The following is a 21,098-nucleotide window of genomic DNA, read 5'->3' as shown; positions in this document are numbered from 1 at the left end:
AAGGTCACGGTCATCCAAGATGGCCGCCGTGACATAATAGTGGTCGTCATTGAACCCATCCTTACTCAGAGACTCCAGTCCCAGGAAATACTTTTATATATAACTCTGAAATATTTACTTTTATCTTAAATAGCTAAATATTAAATATTGGAGCAAAATATATTTTGGAAGGGATAAACATTAATATATTATAATTAAAAAAATAACACTTTGAATTATTTCAGACCCTGAGAATATATTTTTATAATATTACTAATATTTGCCTACTACAATATTTAAATAGTTACTTAACTATAACTTAAACCTACTACATAATAACAAAAAATATTACATTAATTTGGTTAAATTAAAACAGTTATAGTGGTTTCGCTTTAAAAAAGTGGTTATGCAGGAGTCAATATAGTTAACAATTATAAGGAAAATATTTTGTAAAATAGCAAAACGTGTTTTAATAACTAGTTACCTAAATTATTTTGTCAACAATACGTTTGTTCTAACTAGAAACTAGCGAGAGATAGAAATACGAAATACATGTTAAATATAATAAATTAAATAATTAAACAGGAATACAGGACATATTTCGTCTTAAATAGTTTACAAGGTAAAATAAATCATTATATACATTATCTTTAAGGTGAATTTAAAAATGAACAACTAATAGTATATATAAAATAATAAGTAACTTATTTAAACTTGACAATGACTAAAGTTGTAAATAATATTTTCTATCAACCAAAAATTATTTACTTTTAATGTCATGTAAATTAAAATAAAACGAAAAACTCAATTAAAAAAAGAACACTTTTGGAGAGTAGGTCTGTTATAATTTTCTGATTCATTCGTTCATTTATGTTAATATATATATTTATGTTAATACAAAGAATATGTTTATTAAGTTAATTATAAACAATGCAGTAAAAAGTGTGGTACATTTGTGGCACAAATAAATTAATTAAAAAATTATAAATTTTACAAACAACTGAGTTATAGAAAGGAATTATTTTTTTAAACTTGGCCTCTATTATTTAATTTCTTACCTAATGGTTCTTATCATACTTATAATAATATGTAGATCAAATATTTTCCAAATATATAATGTATGGTAATGTTTAGTTAAACATAAAGTTAGGATTTGTAACAATTATCTACTATTGACGGCAATTATCCACATTTTAAAACGAGGATTAGTAATACTGATAAGATTATAATTATTTCTGATACATATGTAATACTATTAAAATATTAAAAACAGACCTTTCTATAAGTGAAAAGAAAAATTTCACGCGAACGCAACGGGAGCACGTAAAAAATAATTTAGAAGCAATTCCTAACATCAAGTTGTTTACTCTGTCTGCCGTAATGCTCCCACTTATCAGTGTTTGGTTTCCACAAGTACGGGGTGATCGTGAGGCTGCTATAATGTCGAATATCAACAGTCGGTTGGATGACAGTATAAATATGCGGGACGAACACACGTACAGTCATATCCTCTCCGTACATCGAAGAACAAGCTGCAAGAATGATACACAAGGTGAGGTGATGTGTTTTTATCCTTTGGGCGCATACAGTTCTGTCGGTAATACCCATCTTATCTTCGTACTTTATTTTTTCCAGTAGTAATAGAATTGTATATAAATATTATAATCAAATATTTTTAAATTTACAAACATGAAACCTGTAACAAAGATAAAACTGGCTTAGAATGTTTATTTTAAATTTTACAAATGTGGCGCTCTAAAATTTATTTATATATATAGACACACACACTAGCTAGGCCAAGGAAACTTAGAATAGTAAAGTAACTTTATAATTATAAAAAAATAACATTTGTTAACAAAACAAAGGCTATCATTTCCCAAACGTTATTTTCTAGTATTAATTATTTAATTTTACGTGTTTAGTTGAATTGATTTAATAATTGGCTAATTATTTACAAAATAAATGTTATTAACTAGATTTAAAAAATACAAATTAAATTAATGAAATTGTTCTGACTGTTAAATACCTGAACAATACTTCAAATACTAAGAAAATTAATTAAATATTAAAAGAGATATAGGCAAAAATAAATTATACAAGTTTCTCGAAAAAAAAAATACATTATAAAATATCATACTTGTGACATTCAGAAATTGATATCATTTGAGGTGAGATGTGTCATTAAAGTAATTTATTTAAACATAGCGATAACGTCAAATGTGAGCAGGTTGGATATTCCACAGCTTATATCTTATTTCGTGTAAAACCAGTTAGCAAATGCAATATAACTTAAATAATTTGGTAGCAGTGCATGAAATACAATTTATGGTCACTTAGTTAAAACCAACAAATAAATACAATTATCAAAATATACTTCAAATTTTACACACCATACAGCTGTCCCTACATAAACAAAAAACACATTTAAATTAGTGTATAATGTTTTTTGGCTATATCATTAGAGTTCTGTATTTATTATCATTTATATATGTACTAGCAACAATGCAGGTGGTCTCAAATTTGTCGTTCTCCAACTAAACATTAAGCAGGAAAAAAACGTAAAAATTTCTCAACTAATTAATATATAGACAGTATTGTTCTATTCAATAACATTATGTGCATATGTGTAATTATTAAAAAAAAAATCTTTTAAAAATCTTACATTTCAAATTTAATAATATTGGGATTAAATTTATAGCGATGTCTAGGTCAAAATCACACGCAGGTAAATTTAAAATATAAATTTTAAGTGATTTAGCAAAAAAAAAACATGTTGTGTGGCTGCAGGTGATTGCTGTGGCGGCCCTGCTGGCCATCCCCGCCAGCGGACAGTGCGGCTGTGGACACAGCGGCTGGGGGTATCCCAGTGTGGCTCCTGCTGTCCAGCCACTCTTGTATCCCTCTCTGGCCGCACCATGGAGCTACCCCAGTTACACCGCAGCACCGGCAGCCACTGGCTCTGCAGCGTCTTCCTCCAGCTCTTCCGCCGCTAGTGGAGTAGGAGGCAGCGCGTCTTCGTCGTCAGCTGCTTCAGCCGCGGCGTCCGGGTACCCAGGGTACGTCAGTCCGGTGTCGTATCTCCCCGCGAGTCCAGTGTCGTATCTCCCTCCTGTTTCTCCAGTAGCACCACTGATACCCTCATACGGCGGAGGATGTGGAGGGTACGGTTTGGGAGCAGGCATTGGCAACTTGTGGGGAGTTGGCAACATCTGGGGAGGATATGGCTACCCTAGCGGCATTGTGTCAGGACTCGGTTCATCCGGAGCTTCTTCATCTTCCAGCTCTTCAGCGGCTAGTGGCCTTGGAAGTGCTTCTTCTTCTTCATCTGCTTCCGCGAGCGTATCTAACCCTGGGTATGGATATGGATCAGCAGCTCCTTACGTCTCCGTGGCACCGATCGCACCATCTTACCCAATTGCGACAATCGCACCATCTTTCCCCGTTGCACCAATTGTGCCATCTTACCCGATTGCTCCTATTGCACCATCTTACCCTATTGCACCTATTGTGCCATCTTACCCCGTCGCACCAATCGTGCCAACTTTCTCCGTGGCACCTATTGCACCGACCCTGCCAATCGCCCCCATAGCTCCCGCTGCACCTTCTTGGGGCGGTATTGTTGGTGGGTACGGAATCGGCTCTGGTATCGGCGGTGTCTGGGGAGGATACGGCCTCCCCGGGGCTGCGTCCAGCGCCTCCGCCGCTGCTGCACTCGGCGGTCTCTCCGGCGGCCTTATCGGAGGATACGGATACCCTTCTGTCGGCGTGGGAGCTGCCTCCTCGGCCAGCGCTGCTGGTGTCGGGCTCGGCGGCCTCTACCCCCGACCCTGCTACTGAAGAAATGAGCTGTTAACTGCATTGAATCATTGTGAACTCTTTGAATGATCTTAGCTATGTCTTGGAATGTGAATATGGAAAGTGGTAGTATGAGATACTATTTATTGCAAATTTGCCTATTTTTTATGTGAATAAATTACTCATATTAATATCTTGTCTCTATATTCAAAATATCCTTTTGTAAAATATCCTTAAAATCATATATAGGAAAAAAACCATAAAAACGGTTTGGTGATAGGAGTATAAAGTGTAGTATAAATTAGGGGCTAAGTATGCCGCAAGGGTTCGCCAGAAGAAGCCAACAATAGATCCAGATATCTTGGATTAGGACTTTACGTTTGCCTTCTTGGATGACTGTAAACTTGATCTATGAAATTTACGTTTAAAAATTGCCAAATATGTTCCATTATTGAAACAAAATTCCACTAAAATGTCCAATAAATTTCAGCTTATAAGACAAAATTTTCCAAAAATATCTTATAAGATATATGAAAATTCAATCACTTATATATTTGAGGGTAATTTAACCAGTAGCGGCCGGTATTAAAGAGCACAGGTGCACGTGCACACCCTGTTTTCTACATATAATTTATTTATTTTGTAGAGTTAAAAGTTCCTTTTTATCTACTTTTACCAGTGGCAGCTACCAGAGTTACACTCGTCGCTTTGTTTGCATCTGTCACGGACGTCTTTTTTTATTTTTTCGATTGCGGCGATACGGCAACGCTCTAGTGTTCACAATGGATCTGTGCACGAAACGCGCTGCCTGCATGCCTGTCTCGGTCCTTTTGCGCATGCGCAGAAGGAATTACGTCACCTCCTACGGGACATTTAACACTGGACGAGTGCGCGACTCTGGTGTGCTCGTGATTGTCCTGGCGTTTCGCTGCTCATTGATGGAGTTCCGAATTTCAGCACGCACAGCAGCACTGATCAGAGAAGTAACTCATAACTTATGAATTAGCCCGGTAGATGCCAGTATTGTCAACTCCAATCCTATCACCCCTAACCAAACAAACTTTTCGTTTTCAGTTTTTTACGTCCAGTGGAAACAAGTAGTTGCGTGTGGTTCAATGCGAGCGTATATCTTTAAATAATTAGTGTGCGTGTGCGTTTGTAAAATATTTTTCTGTGCCTTACGCAGGACAACATTTTTCTGAGGTATGTTATAAAGTTTCCCTTTGTGACTGCGTTATTTGGCGCGTACAGCAAACATGTACGATTTTTAAAAATCGCCATAATGAATTCCGTACAATCAATTTTAGCGAACAGAAAATTTACGTACGAGAAAAAGTTAACAGTTACAAATTTAGGTCCTGATCAGCCTCATTTAGAAATAACTACGGAAAAAAAGTCACAAAAACGTATTTTCAGACGTAAATTTAACAAAAACATTTACACAAAACACAACTGGCTATGCGGCTGTGTAAAAACAAATGCTCTGTTTTGTTTTCCGTGTCTGATTTTTAGTGCAGAAGTTAGCGCGTGGACAAAGTCAGGTTATAAGGACCCCGTACTTTGGGCGAGGAAATTGATAAACATGAAAACTCTCTTGCTCACAAAAATGCCAATATTGAACTTAAATTGTTAGGTAGAATAAACATCATTAAACAGCTAGACAGTGCTTACAGAGAGTCTGCTTTCAGGTGCAACACTTTGATAAGCTTAAGCCCAGCCACAAATTTGAAAAATCAAGAACATCAAACATAATTTTTTATTATTTATGTGAGGCTTGATCAGCGATCTACCATTTTGAATTACAATTTAAAATCTCTTAACAAACAACTAGTCTGCTCAATAATTTTCGTTGTGTTAATTCGGGCTACAAATACAGACATGAGTTTGTGTAATAAACGAAATATATCTTTCACGACTCCAAGATAAGCAGTAACTGCTACGGTGCCGCACCAACACAGATAATCTGACACTAAAACAGGCTTAAAGAACGCAGTAAGGTAGGAGGTCTTTTTCTTTTATGAGTGCCTATGTTTTCTCATGTGTGTATTTATGAGTGTGTGAGCACCCATAATTTAACATTACCGGCCGCTACTAAATTTAACCATAGAAAATTTTAAATTTCGAACTTCAAAATGTTTCAATTTTTTGTTTTTAAAATCACTAATTGTCCCCAAAGCTGCTTAAGTTCCTCCTTAAATTTACCAGCCATCAGTAAGCTGCTGGGGAATTTTCACCTTGACCTCGGATGCCATCTTAGATGACCTTGGATTTAGCCGCCATTTTGAAATATATTACATTGAAGTCCGCTATTTTGAGTTATGATGTCACATCCGTCATTTTGTTTTTCAAGAACTTTTTACCCAAATGTATTTTGCTATCTTTGATTGCTACGTATTGGATTCCGCCATCCTTGATTCCACCATCTTGTTTCTAGAACTTTCTGCACTTTTGAATTATCATGTCACATTTACCATTGAGTTTTATAGAACTTTTCAAAACTTGGATCCTATCACTTTGAAATGCGATGCAGTGTCCGCCATATTTAACTTCAGTAATGACCTACTATTCAAAATAAAGGGAAAAATTTTACATTTTGTAAAATGCATTAATTACAATTTTAATAAAGTTTTAATAAAAAATGCCCTTTCTTCGTGAAGTTTGGAGTCCTCGGTTTGAACCCAGGTAAGTCCAAAATTTGGCGATGGGTATTCCTGTACGGAGACTACAAGCAGAATGACACCCAACCATTAGCATCAACGTCTTTATATAACACTAATAATGATATGATAGTCATATTAGTATGCCATCTTGTTTGTAACTGCCAGATTTCGCTGCCACCATATTGGTTTAATTTTTACCCTCCAAAGTGCAGTATTGTGAATCACCAAACCATCACAGAATCCACCATCTGGAAGGCCATCTTGGTGACCATATTGAAAATTTTTAATTATTGGCCTATAAAAATTCGAAAGAAAAAAATTCAAGTGTCAGCAAAATTATTACCCATTTATATATTTATTGGATCGTTTAGTGCCCTTGATTCGATCCTTTCTCGATACAAGAAATATAAATTAGGGTAAAATACTTATTTGATTCAATATTATCTCAATTCTACATTTTACCATAAAAGTACAAGTTTCAAGACAAATTATTTTACAAATAAGATTCATTAAAAAAAATATACATTACTACAGGATCACTGCAAACATTGGCAATCTAACAAGCATGCAGTTCTGCATTGGCTTGAACGGACTTGCCATATCCTCCCCAGATACCGCCGATAGGAGATTCGATTCCATACCCACCAACTCAGAATTCACACGTGATACTAACTATCGTCAAATTTTGTATAAACTACTACGTTATTTCATTTTAAAATGTAAATTTTTTTTGTAATCTTACTTAAAATGTTTCTAGCAAACCAAATTGTACAGGCTTCAGATAAACTGCACAAATATACATCTTAAAGTAAAATATCATTAACTTTTAAATAATTATTTTTAAGAAATTAAATAATATTAAAGATTTAGGTATCTCCTTCGACTCTAAATTACATTTCGTTATCACATTCAGTCTACATTATCGAATTTAAACAGAACTCTTGATCTAATTAAATATATTACATTTAATGCATCTAATTTTGTTTCTATTTCTCAGTCTTTTTATATATTTAGTTAGATATAAACTATAATATGTCTCTATAATTTGGAACACTATTGATAAAACTGATTGTGATAAACTTGAAAAAGTACAAAATAAATTAATCAAAATTATGAGTCAAATTAATAATTTCAATAACATTGGATATCAACACTCCCTTCTCGGCTCTTTGTCTGCAAACAGAGTTACCCATATTAGATGCACTATTTGTAAGTAACTCCTATGATAATAAACTTAATTGTAATTATCTTCTAGAAAACACTGGAATCAAAATACCATCCTTTAACAGTTGAAATCAATCACTGTTATGTTCTTTAAACAAACAAAAATGAAATCTATACTATTATTATAAAGCTGAGGAGTTTGTTTGTTTGTTTGTTTGTTTGTTTGTTTGTTTGAACGCGCTAATCTCAGAAACCACTGGTCCGATTTGAAAATTATTTCAGTGTTGGATAGTACATTTATCGAGGAAGGCTATAGGCTATATTATATTATCAATAACATTAGGGATTCTTACTAAAAGTCCAATTTAGAATGAAATGCGTTGGAGGGGGTTAGATACAACATGCAGTACACGTACGAAGTGTGTGTTGACAATGCCGCAGGCGCTAGAAGTTTATTTCCTATTGCCTATTAACATTGTTGCCACACACTAGATGCCTTATCATTGTTGTTATCTTTAAAAGATTTGTGCAATGGGAGTGCATGACTTGATGTAAGTTTTTGGACATACGCCATTGCTAAGAAATACGCCATTCTTAGCAATGGCGTATGTCCAAAAACTTACATCAAGTCATGCCTTATCATTCTTAATTTTCCCATACAAGTAAAAAACACCCGTGTGATATTAACAACGAAGCAATCAGTACCCTCATAAGAGTTCAATTAGTATTTAAATACTTTTTATCACTTTAAATCGCAAACCTAAACTATTGTTTTTTTTTCCTCTCTCTGTGTTTAATTTGTTTTTTATTGCCCTTTTTTTCAAGTATATATATTTTACAGACTTGAAACTTCACAGTAATGTTCCTTATGTTACACAGGATGACATTTTCCGAAAATTAGATCCCATGGGTGGTTAAAACCAGGCAACAGTGGGTACTTTGTCTGCATGAGAACAGGATGTTGCCTTGTTCATGCCTTCTGCGTCTCCATGGCAACGGGCATCGCGCGGCAGTGGCATACCCACAAGGAGAGGCATGTATAATGAGTGGTGCAAGAGTGATCTGCCTGTAGACTGCCGTAGCGAAGTACGGGTACATCAGTTGTACGTTGCGTGCACGAGTCGGGAAACCATCGGTGCTATTCATTTTCTCTCCGGTACATTATACAGCATTGTAATACATTTTCACTGAATTTTTTTTATTTACCATTACTGTAAATGGGAGATGTGGCTTTTTTTTTTTCAATTAGTATAGCCGTGCGAAGCCTGGTCGGGCAGGTAGTTGTATATATTATTTTTAAAAACTTTAATGAATTCAATAGCCTGGTTCCTTTTTTAATAATTAATTATATATAATCAAAATAGTAGATAACCTTAATTCTTTATCTTAGTTTATCATATATAATCAATGATTAAATCAATGTGTATTTATTTTTTATATTGTATATTTTTGTGTTGACTATTTACCGTCCTTTTGTTTGGATTTCATGTTATTATATGTGTATTTTAGTTCGTATATATTTTCTTATTGTTTTTATTGAGATTGTATTTGTACATTGATTTTATGCCTAACATCTAAAGCATTCTTGTCGAAGGTAAGCATGCTATAACTATAAATATAAAAAAATAATAACATTTTAAACTACACGTGTAGATGCATATATGAAAATACACAATTAAATGTTCAGTTAAAAATATAGTTTTTATCCTATGCTGTAGTTTTTCAAACTCAATGTCATTGTAAAAATGCATAAATTTCAACACTAAATACTTCAGTTTAACTTTAAAAAGAGCTGTTGTTTAGTAATTAGAAGAGAGATTAAAAGGAATTAATATTATAAATTGTAAATAAATATGTCTAAGAAAACCTGATTTCCTTTATGGATCCCAAAATACCTTTTATAATTTGATTTTTTTTTAACAATGGTCATTTATTCCAATTACTAGAAAGGGATAAAAAATTAGAAACAAATAAACCATGAAAGGAAAACATCGTAAGTATAAGACAAAATCAAATTTGCATGTAATTTAATTACATAAAAAATAAAGTTCAAAAAAGAAGAGAGTATAAATATGTAGTATTTACATTGTATCGTTTAACATTGCAATACATAGCCATCATCTTGCAATGATTTCACAATGATCTCAAGCAAAACAAAAACGAGCCAGTTACAATATCATTTCTTCAGTAGCAGGGTCTCGGGTAGAGGCCGCCCAGCCCGACACCAGCAGCGCTGGCCGAGGAGGCAGCTCCCACGCCGACAGAAGGGTATCCGTATCCTCCGATAAGGCCGCCGGAGAGACCGCCGAGTGCAGCAGCGGCGGAGGCGCTGGACGCAGCCCCGACTCCCAGCCCGGGGAGGCCGTATCCTCCCCAGACACCGCCGATACCAGAGCCGATTCCGTACCCACCAACAATACCGCCCCAAGAAGGTGCAGCAGGAGCTATGGGGGCGATGGGCAGGGTTGGTGCCACGGGATAAGATGGCAAAATAGGTGCAACGGGGTAAGATGGTGCGATCGGTGCCACGGAGACGTAAGGAGCTGCTAATCCATATCCATATCCAGGGTTAGATGCGCTTGCAGAAGCAGATGATGAAGACGAAGCACTTCCAAGGCCACTAGCCGCCGAAGAGCTGGATGATGAAGAAGCTCCGGAAGAACCGAGTCCTGACACAATGCCGCTAGGGTATCCATATCCTCCCCAGATGTCGCCAACTCCCCACAAGTTGCCAATGCCTGCTCCCAAACCATACCCTCCACATCCTAGACCGTATGAGGGTATCAGTGGTGCTACTGGAGAAACAGGTGGGAGATACGACACCGGACTGACGTACCCTGGGTACCCGGACGCTGCGGCAGAAGCAGCTGAAGACGACGAAGCACTTCCAAGGCCACTTGCCGCTGAAGAGCTGGAAGATGAAGAAGCTCCGGAAGAACCGAGTCCTGACACAATGCCACTAGGGTAGCCATATCCTCCCCAGATGTTGCCAAGTCCCCACAGGTTTCCAATGCCGGCTCCCAAACCATACCCTCCACATCCTAGACCGTATGAAGGTATCAGTGGTGCTACTGGAGAAACAGGAGGGAGATACGACACTGGACTGACATAACCTGGGGACCCAGACGCTGCGGCAGAAGCAGATGAAGACGACGAAGCACTTCCAAGGCCACTTGCCGCTGAAGAGCTGGAAGATGAAGAAGCTCCGGAAGAACCGAGTCCTGACACAATGCCGCTAGGGTATCCATATCCTCCCCAGATGTCGCCAACTCCCCACAGGTTGCCAATGCCGGCTCCCAAACCATACCCTCCACATCCTCCGCCGTATGAGGGTATCAGTGGAGCTACTGGAGAAACAGGAGGGAGATACGACACTGGACTCGCGGGGAGATACGACACCGGACTGACGTACCCTGGGTACCCGGACGCCGCGGCTGAAGCAGCTGACGACGAAGACGCGCTGCCTCCTACTCCACTAGCGGCGGAAGAGCTGGAGGAAGAGGCTGCAGAGCCAGTGGCTGCCGGTGTTGCGGTGTAACTGGGGTAGCTCCATGGTGCGGCCAGAGAGGGATACAAGAGTGGCTGGACAGCAGGAGCCACACTGGGATACCCCCAGCCGCTGTGTCCACAGCCGCACTGTCCGCTGGCGGGGATGGCCAGCAGGGCCGCCACAGCAATCACCTGCAGCCACACAACAATTTTTTTGGTAGTTTTTTTCTAATATATTTTAGATTGTATTGATTTGTAAGTGATCAAATTTTATAATATCTTTGGTTTGAACTATATGTAAATCTAAAGTTTATTTTTTGTTATCAAAATTGTGACTTATTTACTATAATATTATTATGTACTGCCTAGATAGAATTGTTTAAAGAGTTTTAGAGCAAATTTATAGGATTTACTTATTTATGATTATGATAAGGAATAAAAACACGAAATAAAAATCTACCTACACTTACTTTTGAACATGTTAAACTATAGTTGGCCATACATTCGCATTTTTTTAGTTATCAGTATTCTACACTTTATAACTATATATGTACAACATTCTACTATTTTTATTTGATTTTTTTTTCTTAGTGAAGTTTTAGTTTTAATTATTATTTATCTTTACATAGTATAAAACATGGCCGCTATCCACATCTGTCTGTTTGCTTACTTCTAAACTACCCCACGGATTTTGTTATGTTTTCCACTATAATATAAAGATATTATTTTGGAAGGTTAATGTTATAATGCATACATATGATATTAAATTTTATCTAATTAAATATGTTAGTTATCTTAAGCATTTAACTTCGATCAAAATAGACCATTACACTATATCATATGCCATCGGTCATTTTGATTCCGCGGATGCCTTTAATAGCAACGGATCTACCCTTTCAATTAAACCGATTTCAAATTCCAGTAGAACTGTCTTTTTCGATAAGAATAAATAAGCCACAGGGTAAAACATTCAACTTTGCAAGAATATATTTCAGCATTGACTGCTTTTCACATGGACAGCTATGTGTAGCCCTTTCGCGTGTGACTTCTAAACAAAATTTGTTTTGTTTCCTCGTGAGAAAAAAAGCTGTTAACATTGTTTACAGTGGAATTATTTAGTCATGGGCAGTACGAGTTAGTATGAATATAATTTTTGAAAACACCGGACACTTACGAGAACTTGATACTTAACTAAATGACGCCAAATTAGTAGATGGCATCCGTGTGATATTGGTTTGTTGGGGGGGGGGGGGGGGTTGCTAGTATTAAATTAAAACAGGCAGGAGTGTGCTGTGATTAAAAAAATTCTCATTTTAACCAGCTTTGTTTGACAACAGGTTACATTAAAAATAAAAAGTTTTTAATGCATATATTTTTACTAAATCATAATATCCGTACCAGTGAAATTATCTTTCGTTACATTTATTACGTGGAAAACATTAAGATAATTAAATAAAAATTTGGCTTATTTAGTTAGAGTCTTTTTTTTTTCGTGGTGGAGGAGGGGAAAGGGAAATGGATGGTAGAAGAACATTCTTACTAAAAGAACTGCGTAAGAAAGAGAAGAGAAATTTCACTTTACCTTTGATATCATCCCGGCAGCTTCGACGAGTGTTCAGGGTATGACTCTCTACGGAAAATTCCTCGACATTTATACTCTTCGACGGGTCGACTGTTTACAATCGATGTTACGGCCTGGTCACGATCGCCGCGCATTTGTGGAAACAGAACACAGATACGTGGTAGCTTCTTAGCGGCCAGAGTAAACAAGTTCTGTCTGTGCGTGTTACCGCTGCTGAGACATGGTAGTTTTGCAGTGATGTCGATTTGGAAGAAAAAAAGATTCTAATTTATTTATTTTATCACAATCAATAACTTTTTCTCGATTGATATTAACATTTTTATTAAATGCTGTGATGATTGAAGATAGTAAAAATCACCGAGCGATTATTACTATTATTATTATTAAGTATTATTACTTGTATTTTACTTATTATCAATAATCATGTTATGAATTGTGATCTTTATTAGTTCTACTTAGTTTATAGTGTGTTTGTGCTGCGTTCTTGCGTAGAGGCTGTTAAATAAAACGTACAATTAAACACTAATTAGAGCATGGGGTTTGAGTAGACATTATATATTTATATAAATGGATTTTGTATCTATGACGTTGATAAACTACAACACCGTTTGACCGATCGCCATGAAAGTTGGCACATCGAAGGTTTTTTTTATGGAGGTTTTTTATGCTATCCATTTTGCTATAACTCGCCACTAGATGGCACTGCAGCGCATCAACTTCTATTCCATTCACCGATCGCCATGAAAAATGGTACCTATTTTGTGAATTTTGCTGTCCTTAATCCTCAATAACAACAAATAGTGATTGTGACCAATATAAACAATAGAATCTTATCAAAATGAGTAAATCTCTAATTTTTTCCTAATTTTTCGACAACGCTTTGTAGATTATAGGTGACTTACAAACCATCATATATATATATATATATATATATATATATAGAGAGAGAGAGAGAGAGAGAGACAGAGGGGGGGGGGGTAAATAAATAAACTCGGCAGAACGACTGCCGGGTTCTGCTAGTATTTTATATTAATGCAGTTTTTTGGAGATACGTCATGGAGATACTCATTGCAGTTTTGCACTATTTGTCATGCCAAAATTCTGAAAACCAAATAAATAAATAAAAAATATGAAGATATAAATTCACAGAAAACAAGACTGAATCAGCTGATGTCGGACAAATGGGAACCAACGATTGAACTAAACAAGTATTATGGACAACACAGCGACGATAGCACTGACGAACACAGAATGTGACACTTCGTGACATAGAAACTGTCAAAAACGGGAGCAAATTAGTTCATAGCGTGTGTCTAAGCCTCAGTTCACACTGGTCGATGTAATGGAAGTTGTTGGTCAAAAATACATCGTGGGGAAAATTCATCTATAGTTATGGCATGAATCTAACTTTTTCCTACACAAACATAAGATGGATATTATGGATTCGTGAGAAACATATTCACCATTCGCAGGGGCGCAAAAACTAAATTTCCAAAGGACCTATTAAAAAGAATCATCGATCCCCACTATTCAAGAGGGGGTCCGGGGGTCCTCCCCCGGGAAAATTTGTATTTCAAGGTGGAAAATGGTGTTATTTAAGCAGTTTTATTATCTAAAAATTGATTACACAGCACTTTCTTTGTCCCCGTTTTCCCCCACTTCATGGTTTAAGAAGGGGGGGGGGGGGGCAAAATACCCATGCCGCTTCCCCCCCCCCCCCCCTGTTGTTGCGCCCTTGACCATTCGTAATTTCTTACTACGCCTGAATGTTGGCGTGGCAAACTTCCGGACAGTTTTCTTACGGCGAACGTAAAACATCGTGGCGAGAGTGCAGGTAGTAACCATAGAACAAAGAGGAAGATATCGAATTGCGACTCTTAGAGTGTATACAATGTTTTGTGCGACATGTGACGCCATCTTTTGGTTGGGCCCATAACTACTAGCACAAAAACTCGGCGAGCGGGAGGTTCAAATCCAATGTGTTTTTTTTTTTTTTTTTAATGGGGGACCCCCCGCCAGGGGTTCCACCCCACCAAAAATTAGCTCTTTATTATAAAAAAGAGAATACAAATAGAAAAAATGGAAGAAAACATCTGATACACTTACATTAAGGTATTTACAATTAAAGATACATACATTTTTTGTCCCTTCCAACATTCAAGTCCTTGGGGGCAGGTGATTTGTGTGAGGTGAAGTGTCTATTTACATTTGGTGGTGAGGGTGGTGGTGATGTGATGGTGTGGCCGGGTCCGTTGGCTCGGGCCCCGGTCCTTGCGGCCGGCGTCGGGATCTGCGTTTCGGTGGGGTGGTCAGGTAGAGAGTGGTGCAGTACCGTGGTGTGATTGGTTCCGCAGTGCCTTCTCGTAGCTGTGCTGGTCCCCAGGGTTAGCCACCGGCCCCTCCCGCTGGGTCCATGTCGTCCTCGTCGGTGGAGTCCTCTGCCTGGAGATGATCCGTCGTGAAGAGCGGTCTTCTGGGGTGAGGTGAGTTGGGGGTAGGGTCAGCGATCTGTCTAATGAGGGGGTTGAGGTTGTGGGAGCATTTGTGGACGAATTTCTTGGTGGTTTTGGAGATGGTGTCGTGGATGTGGGGAAGACTGGTTTCATGTAAGAGTTCTTGCCGGGGGGTGGCGTGGGGAAGCCCCAGGATCAGACGGGTGCCAAGGAAGTACGTCCTGGTGATAGGTCTTAGGTTGTAGAGGGATGAGTGAGACCAGGTGGGACAAGCGTACATGAGGTGGGAGATAATGTGGGTGCGATAGACAGTGATTCTGTTCTGGAGGGAAGTTCCGGAGGTGGGGCGGAGGACTGGGGCTAGTTGTCCCATGACTGCTCTGGTTTTGGCACAGATGCTGTTGAGATGCGGGAGGAATGTGAATGATGCATCCAGTGTGACTCCCAGGTAGCGGATGGTTGGTGACCAAGGGATGGTGTGTTGGGTGATTCTGGGAGGATGGTCATGGCGTGGGTGGTATCTGGAGAACAGGATGGCGTTGGTTTTGGCGTGGTTGATCCCGATGCCGTGCGCAAGGAATTGGGTGTTCAGGGAAGTGAGTCCGCGACTGAGGCGATCCCTGAGCAACGTCTCTGAGACAGAGGAAGCGAGGAGGCATGTGTCGTCAGCGTATTGGACAAGGTAGGTGCCAGGTGGAGGGGTGAGGTCTGCAATGTGGAGGATGAACAGGATGGGGCTCAGGATGGCGCCTTGGGGGACACCAGCCTGGATGGGTCGGGGGTCAGAGAGGATGTTCTCCACTCTCACCTGGAAAGAGCGGTCCTCCAGGAAAGAGCAGAGAAGGCGGGTCGGGTGCGGGGGGATTGCGGTGGCGGATAGGCGGCGGATGAGTTGAGCATGTGGGACAGAGTCAAAGGCTCGTGCGAGGTCGAGGAGCACCATGCCCGTGTGTTGCCGCCTGGAGAAGCCCTGTACCACCAGCAGTTCCACCTGGGCGATGGCGTGGGATGTGGAGTGGTGGGGACGGAAGCCGAACTGGTGATTGGGGAGTAGGTTGTGGTCAGTGATGACAAGGATGATTTAACTAATTGACGACCAATTGCTTAGTAGAATAAATTTTAACTATACAAAAAAATTAACACTTTCTTGTTATAAAAAATCATATTGTACATAAATGAGTAGGAGATGCAGTATTTCTGGTATGCCGCACCACAAAATATGTGCTGCAAAAATTAAGTGAAATACTTTTCACTTGTTTGTTCGACTGATAATATCTGATGCATTACTTCTCATAACCAAAGTAGCTATGTAAGAAATATATTTATGAAAACTGCTATCTAGCGGGTGGATCCTAAACCACTTCAAAAAATTGGTTGTTTGTAAAGTCGGTTTACGGACGATAGTTTAACGTGACAACGTCATAACAAAACATTGATGCAATGATTGCATACTTTTATGAATAAAATTGAATCATTTTTATTGAATTATCACTATTTCGTATGGATACAAAAAAGGAGTGAAATGAAATCTACAATTTAATTGATAAATTTACTTTTATAAACACTCATTAATTCAAATATGTTTATTACTTTAATGAACAGATTATTTTAACTATAACTTTTATACATGTTTGCTATTTAACTTCTTCCCATCTGTGTTATTCTGTTAAGGATAGGAAAAGTAGGAAACGAATGGGAGTGTTTCAAGTTCAATGTGCCTCGAAAAAGTCAAGTCGATGGTTGTTCCAATCGAGTGGAAGAGAGATAGATGCGGCGCAAGCGTACAATGAGCGTAACGGGACACAGCGTAACGGGACAATGTGCGTAACGGGACATTTACGTGCGTGCAGCCGGCGTTCGTCGATTTATTAGACGTTGTCACGTCAAAAAACGAGGTCCTAGCCTCGTAAAATCAGAATTTCTTCCACGTGCTAGTGGACGGAAGCGAAGTGGTTCTTGAAGCGTGCCCGAGCATCGGGTTTCGAGCGAAGAACCTCACAGACCGCACGTAGCCGCGGCAATGCGTGCCTCCCGGGGGGAACAACGACAACCCAGCTTCTGTCCTGCTGGGAGCGCGCGGTTGCATACCACGGAGTTATGAATTATAGGCTGCTAGGAAAAAAAATTTTTAATACGCCAATACTCTCTTTGCATTATTCATTCCACACACTTTAAGTATGGGTGTAGTATGATATTACGAATGGTGTAGATATTTCTCACGAATCCGTGATATCTCTAAAGGTTATATTTCGAGAAAAAAAAACAACATATTGTAGCCGTTATCATGGTTCGAGTTCCGGCAAAATTTGAAATAGTTTTTTTTTCCGTTTCACTTATAAACTGATAGATATAATATATTACTGGAAAATCTCGGCCCAGTTCGTTACCGGGCAAAATCCGACCAAAAGACTCCAAATGGTGGAAGGGTTTTTGAAAAACAGAATAATCATTACAATATACTAAATCGTATCAATTCACTGTCATTATTTTTTTTTTCTTAACGTGCCTAAAGATGTGTAACATAACCTCACTTGTGTTTAATTTGTATGTAGCATGTTTTCATCCTGTCAATTATTTTGCATGCTGCGCGCGCATCATAAAAATTCACTCTCATTTTTCCATAACACGCCCAATTAAGTGTGACTTCAAAGTAACATTTAAATAAATTTTAATTTGATATTTAATTTCTTATGTAATTTTAGTTAGCTGTAAGGCGCCTACGGCACCTTTTGAAAAATGGTGAATATAACAAACACGTTAATTTAATATACATAAATATTTATTGAAAATACAATTAATTTTAATATATTTTAATACATTGCAAATGAAAATTATTTCTTTAAAAATACAAATATATAGTGATAAAAATATTTTTAAAAGTTGTTTTTAATGAAAAACCTTTTGGAAAAATAAATTACGCATTAATTGCCTATAGTGATCAGTAATCTTCCTTGCTGTTAATTGATTAAATATACACTGTCACTTGACTTGCAACTCTTTATCGTGACAAAGCCACATACAGTTGGTCGTGTGGAGATATATTGAACAAATAAATATGTATTTCACATTTCATTGCATATAAAGATGATATCAACAAAAAAGTTAAGACCAGTCATCTACCTTATGGCATTAATCATTCAAACACAGAACGACATAAGGGAAGATAAAGGGCATACCTATGGAAAGATAATGGTCATGATGTGGGAAGATAATGGTCAAAAGTCAAAATATTATCTTTGCGCCAAGGACTCGGCAGCAATGCTAGGAGGAACAGGTTAGCCAAGAGCAATGAAAATTATATAGCCTACAGCATTACGCGAACATCAAGTCAGTGATGAGCGTAACTATAAATAGAATGTTATTGTTTTCATTTCCTTTATTTCACATCAAATACATAATCACACAAAGTTTTTTCAGGAAATTTAACACGCCAAAAACATGCTATGTGTGAGTGCTACTAGTATACTTATGCTACCAGCAGTATTTTAAATATTTTACCCATATAATTTAAAAAAATACAATAAAATACCAAAAAATTGGTTGTCTGTAAAGTCGGTTTACTGACGATAGTTTAACGTGACAACGTCATAACAAAACATTGATGAAATGATTGCATAATTTTATGAATAAAATTGAATCATTTTAATTGAATTATCAATATTTTGTATGGATACAAAGGAGTGAAATGAAATCTACAATTTAATATATAAATTTACTTTTATTTGCACTCATTAATTAAAATATGTTTATTACTTTAACGAACAGATTATTTTAACTATAACTTTTATACATGTTTGCTATTTAACTTCTTCCAATCTGTGTTATTCTGTTAAGGATAGGATTTTGATAGGAAAAGTAGGAAACGAATGGGAGTGTTTCCAGTTTAATGTGCCTCGAAAAAGTCAAATCGATGGTTGTTCCAATCGAGCGGAAGAGAGATAGATGTGGCGCAAGCGTACAATGAGCATAACGGGACAATGAGTCATCCTTTTTCGTGCGTGCAGCCGGCGTTCATCGATTTATTAGACGTTGTTACGTCAAAAATTACAACAAAGTGAACAGATATATTAAAATGAATGACTGATATCAATGAACAAGCATACTTTCACAAGCGTACATAACACACCAGCCCTTATAGGATGGTTAAATGAAATATTTCTTTTAGTTGGTACATCATGTCATTGCAGTTGCAAAATGCAGTGAAGATCCTCGTCAGCCGCGATAGCTGGGGCGTGGCGTGTTTTTGATTTGGCCTCAACTCTTGGTATCAATTAAATTTATTGTCATCAGTGAAAACGCGTGCAACTAATATAATTGTGACCATTTTACTTGGGAGATGTATCGCTACGAAACAAATTTTTAAAAATGCTTAAAAATAGCTGCAAAGGCAAGTTTATGAAAAGTGCGGATGAGGTTTTTTTTTAGTTAAAATATTTTTGATATCAGTTAAGCTTTAGTTTTCGTATGCAAACTTAGACTATAAGTTGTAAAAGTAATATATTTAATTTTATACTTAAATTTGTGTCGAATATAAAATTTTGAATGCGCGATCGTGGTGAAGTGTTGCCATGTTTTTTTGGAAATGCGGGTTTTCACCATAGGCGTGCCTACAGGGGGGGGGGGGGGCAGGTGGGCCATGGCCCCCCCCCTAATGTAATCACTCAGATCGGCATTTTCTCTATTGCGTTCGCTAATATTCGTATATTCCTGGCACTGTGACACTCAAAATGTTTTTCAGTGTTGCAGCATGCTAATTAACCATATTTTTAAACATTTTATCGATCTGAAATACAGCCGCCTTAGTTTATTTAAAACACGAGGTCATGGCCAAGCAAAAAGAAAAAAAATATTTTAAGAGGTTTGTAAAAGTTCTGTTGTCTGAATTGCTGTGTTTGCATACACGAAAAAGAAGTTCATTCAAGATAGATCTGGACCAGGTTAATGGAAAATTCGAGGGGGGGAAATGTGTAAGTACCCTTTAAACATTGTCTATGGAAAAAAAACATATTTTCAAGATTGTTAAAATTATTCGGATATAAATATTAACTAGTAAACATATCTCTTTGATACTGCACAAAATATATAAACACGGCAATGAGTGAATGTATTTAGGCTATTTAACATTCTAAATTCAGATTCTGATTTAAAAATTTAGCATGGCCTCCCCTAATGGAAATGTCTGGGCACGCCTATGGTTTTCACCGAAACTACACCAAGTGTACGCATAAACTTTTACTTTTAAAACTAGTGAACAAAAACGGAATAACGGCCTAGTGGCACTGTCATCGGAATTCAAAAGTCTTGTAGTGCCATTAAAACTTTGCAAGGATTATCTCCTCGTGTGTCTTTTTTTTTTGTTTACACAACCCGTCACGATTTGCTGTTCGCATTGTTTCGATCTGGCGTAAAAAAAAAAAATCCAGTTTCATCGCAGCACGTGCGTATCATTACAACGACTTACATTTGACTGTCTGTATTTCCACATGCACTATTTTTTTTTTTACGCGCGTTGCGGGTGCACTCATATTTTCGATCTAAAATCGTCTCGATTTTTATTTGATTTAGAATTATGCAATGAAATGTTCAAGAGACAATGGATCATGTCATGGTGATGTGCTTTTCTTTCACCCTGACCTATACAACTTTCAACCATCACAGATGGTGGAAGAATATTTAAGATACAAATTCATTTTGATAAAACAGTAGTTGTGCGCAGGTAGTGTACCTCAAACTATACAACATATTTTCATGCCTCTAGTCAAAGCTTGTATCTACAATTGCGCAGGCATATCCTGCAAATATCCTAGTCAAAATAAGTAACTATTGCCAGACAATCATGCCGGAAGATTCCAAGGGCAAATTCCCCGTTATAATAAAAGCGTGAAGAAGAAATCATTGCATTTCCGATTTCAAAAAGTCAAAACCACTAATATATATATATATATATATATATATATATATATATATATATATATA

The 21,098-nt window shown here is 37.5% G+C and overlaps 2 protein-coding genes across 2 annotated transcripts; one reads left to right on the top strand and one right to left on the bottom strand.

Annotated features, from left to right (window-relative positions):
- The first annotated feature begins 1,454 nt into the window (after positions 1-1,454).
- Positions 1,455-3,965, top strand: LOC134536072 (uncharacterized). Its single transcript, XM_063375604.1, has 2 exons — positions 1,455-1,531; positions 2,767-3,965. The coding sequence occupies exons 1-2, from the start codon at positions 1,520-1,522 to the stop codon at positions 3,814-3,816; spliced, it is 1,062 nt and encodes a 353-aa protein (XP_063231674.1). The 5' UTR covers positions 1,455-1,519; the 3' UTR covers positions 3,817-3,965.
- A 5,643-nt stretch (positions 3,966-9,608) lies between these two features.
- Positions 9,609-12,741, bottom strand: LOC134536069 (elastin-like). Its single transcript, XM_063375600.1, has 2 exons — positions 12,670-12,741; positions 9,609-11,279 (listed from the first exon to the last, which is right to left on the bottom strand). Exons 1-2 carry the CDS (start codon positions 12,679-12,681, stop codon positions 9,783-9,785), a joined length of 1,509 nt encoding a protein of 502 aa, XP_063231670.1. The 5' UTR covers positions 12,682-12,741; the 3' UTR covers positions 9,609-9,782.
- Between the last annotated feature and the right edge of the window lie 8,357 nt (positions 12,742-21,098).

Source organism: Bacillus rossius, chromosome 10, assembly GCF_032445375.1.
Source record: "Bacillus rossius redtenbacheri isolate Brsri chromosome 10, Brsri_v3, whole genome shotgun sequence".
Lineage (NCBI taxonomy): Eukaryota > Metazoa > Arthropoda > Insecta > Phasmatodea > Bacillidae > Bacillus > Bacillus rossius.
Note: the sequence above shows the minus strand (reverse complement) of the source record. Positions and strands in the feature narration are given on the sequence as shown.